At 35.8% G+C, this 6,119-nt stretch overlaps 1 protein-coding gene across 1 annotated transcript in view; it reads left to right on the top strand.

Moving 5' to 3' along the window:
• Positions 1 to 568: 568 nt before the first annotated feature.
• Positions 569 to 6,119, top strand: part of CCDC148 (coiled-coil domain containing 148) — a gene marked incomplete at its 3' end in the record, with an annotated part of 138,654 nt that continues 133,103 nt past the window's right edge. The window contains exon 1 of the mRNA XM_008574311.1: positions 569 to 682. Coding sequence (XP_008572533.1) covers positions 578 to 682 — 105 coding nt within the window. The remainder of the gene's footprint in view (positions 683 to 6,119) is intronic.

Here is a 6,119-nt window from a genome sequence, read left to right as displayed (position 1 = left end):
TCTATATCATTTTAAACTTATTTGACTTATCAAATTTTTAGCCTTCAATTTCAACTTTTTTCAAATTTAATTGAAATTCTTTCAATTTTTCTAAGTTAGAAATGCATCTGTGACTTAAAAATTTGTTCATGTAATTTGATTCCTAATGATGTGATTGATATGATACTTAAATATTCACAATTGATACCTAACACTTTAAATGAAAAGAATGGTTTAATAGTGGTCATACTTTGTATATTGACATTATAATTTTCTAAAACTCTCACTGTATTAACTTACATGGAAGTATTTCCTCTGTGCCCTTTTGTTATGCAAAGTATATGTTATGCAAAGTATATATGCAAAGTATATGTTATGCAAAGAATATAGTGGTCATCTTCTAAGAGTTTCTAGAAATAGAGATTCAAACTTATTATAAATGTTGTAATATACTATTTCTTGTATTTGCTTAAAAATATTTAAAAATAAGACCTGAAGCCAACATGTTACTCTAATAATATTTTGACTTCCAATAACATGGTGTTATTTCTTTGTCATTTTTCTGTTTTTGTGAAAAGTAGATAACGTGATATTCTATATGAAGAATGGGATGAGAAGCACCAAGTATAAACCAGTGGACTATCAAAAACTGCGTGCATTAACTGAAGCAAAAAAATTAGCTTCTGCCTCTGTAGAGCTAAAGGTTAGAAACTGTGTATGTGTTTTTCTAATTCTGGAAAATTGAATTGCTGGGAAATATTTATACTGCAAATGTGAAAATAAATGATATTCTAAATAGTTTTTAGAATCTCCCAATTATCAATAAAAGTAAACAGCAGCTAACATTTATTATTGAATGTTCTCAGACACTGTTTATAGTTTACATGCATTACTCATTCAATGTTCATAACAAGTCTATGGGGGCTGAATTCAGCTTTATTTTTGAAAAGATAGTTATTTCATTAGCTTCCAACAATTTCCAACTTAATCCGAAATATAAAAATTGCTAGTAAGTACCAATCATGGAGTATTGTCTGATTTAAGGCTCCTTCTTCAACACCATACAAATATGCCCTCAGGTGCCCTCTTTTCTAGAATTCCATTTTGTGCTCAAATTTATATCATCCTGATTAAACTGTTTATCATCCTAACAAAACTGTTTTCATATCTCTGAATTCTATTCTGACCTATTGTACACATACCACAGGTACACATACATATGTAAACATAAATGTATAATACATAGATTATTTTCTTTCATGATAACACAGATATAAAATCCTGTATAATTTTTCCCTTAATATTTTACCACATAATCTTTTAATATTTAATTATTCTATAATATTTAATTACTCCGATCAATAAATATTTATTATGTGCCTACCATTTACCTTGAAGATACAGTGGTGAGCAAAATATAATCCCTACCCTCATGGAGTGTACTGTTTGCTGTGGGAGGGAGGGAAGTCAGTGTTTATCAAATAAGTCTGGAAATAAAATTATAGTAAGTATAGACTGCAATAAAAACATGCCATCTGGTGTAGAATAACTGGGCTTGATCTTGATTGAGTGGTTAGGGCAGGCTTTTCTGAGGAAGGGACATTGGAATTGGGATCTGATGGCCTAAAATAAGTAACTAAGCAAAACCAGGAGTGACAAGTACTCCAAATAGAAAAAACATGCATTATCATGCCCCAATTTTTGGACATTTGGGTTGTATCCAATTTTGTGATATTGGAAATAAATATCTTCATGCATAGAGACTTTTCACATTTTAGAATCCTCTACCCCCATAGGATTAATTACCGTGACTGGAAAGTCTGAGCCAAAATGTATGAAGGTTTTTTGCTGTTTTGAGACCTATTGCCAAATTTCTTTCCCAATATATTGTTTTGATAAAGATACCACCACAAACATACTCTCTACACTCTTGTCAGTGTTGGAATATGTACATGTATATTCAGAGATATACATTTATATTCCTAATATTATTCGTCCACCCATTCACACCCATCCGCCCATCCGTCCATCTGTCCACCCACCCACCCATCCATCCGAGATACACCAAAAAGGACATTTTGGCTGAATGTAGAATGGTTGAGTGTTAAAATCAGTATAGATCAAAGGGAATTTCTCTTTGATGATAGACTCACTATCAAAGAATAAACATATTTAAGATTTTAACTTATTATTGTGGTTTTTAAAGTTTGACATTAAGTGCAGGAACAATCGTTTCTCAGCACTGACAGGTGCTGGATTGCCCCTCCGGCCACTGTACTGTACATTTGTGAGGTTAAATAGATGCTCACTTTCAACTGGCATTTTAAATAATATCACTAACCTTTTTGTTCATAGTGGAATATAATTCAGGAATAAGCCTTTTGGTTACCTATCTTACCTCTGTACCTGGGATTCATAGCTTGGCAAATCTTAAAAAATCCCTTGTCTTCAACTACTGAAAACGGGCTACAGTCTGTAGCAATCATTTTGACAAGCTTTTATTTCCATTTTTAATCTCCACAGATTCATAATGATAAGGAATTGTCCTTTTAAAGCATTTTTGTAATGTCTGTTTTGAATTTTGGTTAGTGAGAGCAAAATGTGTCCTAGGTGCCTCATCATTTTCTAACACTTTCTTTTCTTCTCCATATAGTTTTCATTTTTTATTATATCTGGACTAAGGGAAGATGTGTTGAGAATGTTGTTGCATATGATTTTTGGAGTCTTCCCTTCTCATTTAATTTAGAGGTGGCAAGTTGATATCTTGGTTGTAATTTATTCTTGTAAGATGTGAACAATTGCCAAATAGGACTTTTTCTTGAAAGACTCATAGCTTAAATGGAATTAAATAACTGGTAATTAAATGCAACTTTTAAAGTATTTTTTTTAATGTTATAAATGCTAGTATACCAAACAGTCTATACTAACTAGAATTATGATTATAGCATCACCTCTACACTAACTAGAATTATGATTATATCACCTTGTAATTCTTTCTTATGTTATTATTTAAATGTTTATAAAATATGTACTGGCTCAAAAAGAATATATTATTCTTCCTAAGGTTACATAGCTAATACATTATCTTAATATTTGTATTAATTATCAGTCTATTTTACTATTTAAATGTGCTCATTTTTTACACATGAAATTAACAGTTTTGATAATCATTGTTAATTATTACAGTACTTTGCTCCAGCAAGATTAAATATGAGTATAAATATATTTAAACTGAATGATAGAATGTTAACATTTATTTATTTATTTGTTTGTTTGTGTAAATTGTTTTGTTTTTTTTTTTACAACCTATGGGGCTGTTGTGAAGCAGTTGGGAGGGAGGGGTAGAGGGGAAAGAGGAAGGAAATAGGACGGAAGGAAGGTGGAGGAGGGGCGGGGTTGAGGCCTGTGGCACCCCCTCATTCCCACAGGGGAGACTAGGGGGCTTCCAGTGGGGGCTCAGTCATTGCTGGGCTGGGTGCAGATGTCAGGGGGATGTGGCTAAAGCCCTTGCCCCCACCACCCCAGCTCAGGAGCCCAGGGCACTTCTTGTGGCAGTTTGGTAGTCTTTGCTGGGCTGGTTGTGTGTGTTGGCAGGGCGTGGCCTAGGCCCTTGGCCCCCCACTGCCCTGGCTCTGGAGAGCCTGGGGCACTTCCTGCAGCAGCTTGGTGGTTGTCACTGGGCTGGTTGCACGTGTTGCGGGGCGTGGCAGGGGCCTGAAGCCCCCATCCTTGGGACTGGTTGTGGGTGTCAGGGGCAATGAGGCCCCCATTTCTCCCCACTCTCTGGCTTGGTAGCCCAGGGGACTTGAAATCCTTCTAGGTGTTATAGGTGTTCTTTGGTGATGTGAGACCTTTACTAGTTAATGTCAAACTTTGTCTCTGGTTGTGGGTATTTTGTTTTTTCTTCCAGTCCCATGTTGGGTTATTTGCTGTTCCCACCACTTAAACTCTGCACTAGAACTAGTTTGTTGTCCTTTGCTTCCTTCTAAAATGGGGGAACCTGTGGAGACCAGTACTTGAGCCCTGTAGTTGAGCTAAATTGCTGCTTTGCTGCTGATTACCTGGGGAAGGCTTTTTGTGCAACTCAAGTTTTAATAGTTGACTTTATAGGTACTTCCAGGTCTTGTGAGATCCAGTTCACCTGGGTTGTGTGGAAACTCTGGTCTGGGCCTGAGTCTTTTCCTCAAACTGCACACCATGCAATTCTTTGTTCCTGACCAGTCTCCTCTGAGTGCTCCTGCAATGGTTGGGGTGCAGATCAACTGTCCTTGCTGTGCCCCAGTGTTTCCCTGGTGGGCCATCTCCCCCACTGCCCATGTTCCAAATACTTCCCATGGGATGGGCTGTGCAGGTCCCTTGCAGTGACTCACTGGCCTCTGAGTGGCTCCTTTTTTTCAGTTGTTGTGGCTCCTCACTCCTGTATGGGCCCACAGGCACCCTAGTAGTGATCTTGCTGGCCTGGGGGCCACCAAGGCCCTCTTCTCCCTGCAGCCTCCAAGCAACTTCATATGAAGGGCACAGCTGTGGCTTTTGCCAGCTCCTGCTCCGTGCACTCAACAGCTCCAGCCTGGAAACGGCCGGGATTCGTAAAGGTTGGAGTGAGGTTTTCTTTCTCTCATCATGGCTTCTCCCACCTCCATGAACTCCATAGGTCTCTCCTCCTCTTCCCCTGAGCTCTAGTGGCCGGAGCTTAGCTGTCGTCACTTTTTAATAATTGTAAATTGGTTGATTTGTGGGAGAGAGTCACGTTAGGGACCATCTATTCTGCCACCTTCGAATGTCAACATTTAAAACACATAAGGAGATTATTGCTTTAAGTTACACCTGGAACACTTGCTATTTGCCTGATTTGAATTACTAATACTGGTATATGATTTAGGTGTGATGGTCATCTCTATAATCACTGTGTCATCGATCATGCACAATTTCTGGAATGCCAGATAAGACACTGAAGTGAACAATAAGTGATCTAATCTTTCAAAGGTTCAGGTTGAAGCCAAATTGTAGATTTGGGCTGAAAACTGAGACAAATTTTTTGGTATATTATATGTAACTGTTTGTTATCAATTTATTAAGTATAAAAGATAAAAATAATTTTACAGTTATTTTTATTTGAAATTCTTTACTTATATACTTCTTGTTCAACTCAAGGATCCATCTGCTAATCTTAAAAACTTTATATTATGGAAAATTGTAAACATGTATAAAATTAGACTGAATGTTATAATGAATTTCCATGTAACATCATCCAGTTTCAACAATTATCAACTTTTGGCCATTATTTCCTTCATACTACCACCCACAAACCTCTCCCTGTACCAGATTGTTGTGAAGAAAATATCAGATATCATAATATTTCACCCATAAATATTTCAGCATGTATCTCTAAAATATTAGTTTTTTAAAAAGCCCTACAATATCATTACCATGTCTTAAAATGTTAATTTTATGATAATTTCAAATATCCAGTTAGTGTTAAATTTCCCTGATTGTATCAAATTTTTTCTTAATGTTTATTTAAATCAGCATCTAAATAAGATCCATATATTACAATTGATTTTTAGTTTTTAGATTTCATCCTCTATTGTCTTGTGTTTTGTAATTTACTTTTTTAAGAAATTGCATTGTTCGTACTTTACAGTTTCTTACAGTCTGAATTAACACCAATTGCATCCTGGTCGTGTCATTTAACATGTTTTTCTGTCTCTTCTATTTCTAGTAAATTGGTAGTTATAGCTAGAAACTTGATCAGATTTAGGTTCAATTAATTTTTTTTTTTTGCCAGGAACACGTATTGATGGAATTTTTGTGCTTTAATCTTTTTCTATTACCAATAGTGCTTCAGTGAATAGCTTTGTGCATATGTACTTTTATACTTTTGCCAATGTAGTTTTCAGATAGATTTCTATAAATGAGATTGCCAGGTTAAGAATAAATCCATATGAAATATTGCAAGTCATTCTCCAGATTCCCTTCTATGGGGGGGTTGTATCATTTTTTCTTCTCACTAGCAAGGTAACAGAGAATGTGCTTCCCCATAACCTCACAGAGTGTTTTGTTAAACATTTGAGTTTTTGCCAACCTGGTAGATGAGAAATTGCATCTTAGTGTAGTTTTTTTTTTCTTTTTATTTATTTTAG

This window comes from Galeopterus variegatus, unplaced genomic scaffold (genome assembly GCF_000696425.1).
Source record: "Galeopterus variegatus unplaced genomic scaffold, G_variegatus-3.0.2 Scaffold1031, whole genome shotgun sequence".
Lineage (NCBI taxonomy): Eukaryota > Metazoa > Chordata > Mammalia > Dermoptera > Cynocephalidae > Galeopterus > Galeopterus variegatus.
Note: the sequence above shows the minus strand (reverse complement) of the source record. Positions and strands in the feature narration are given on the sequence as shown.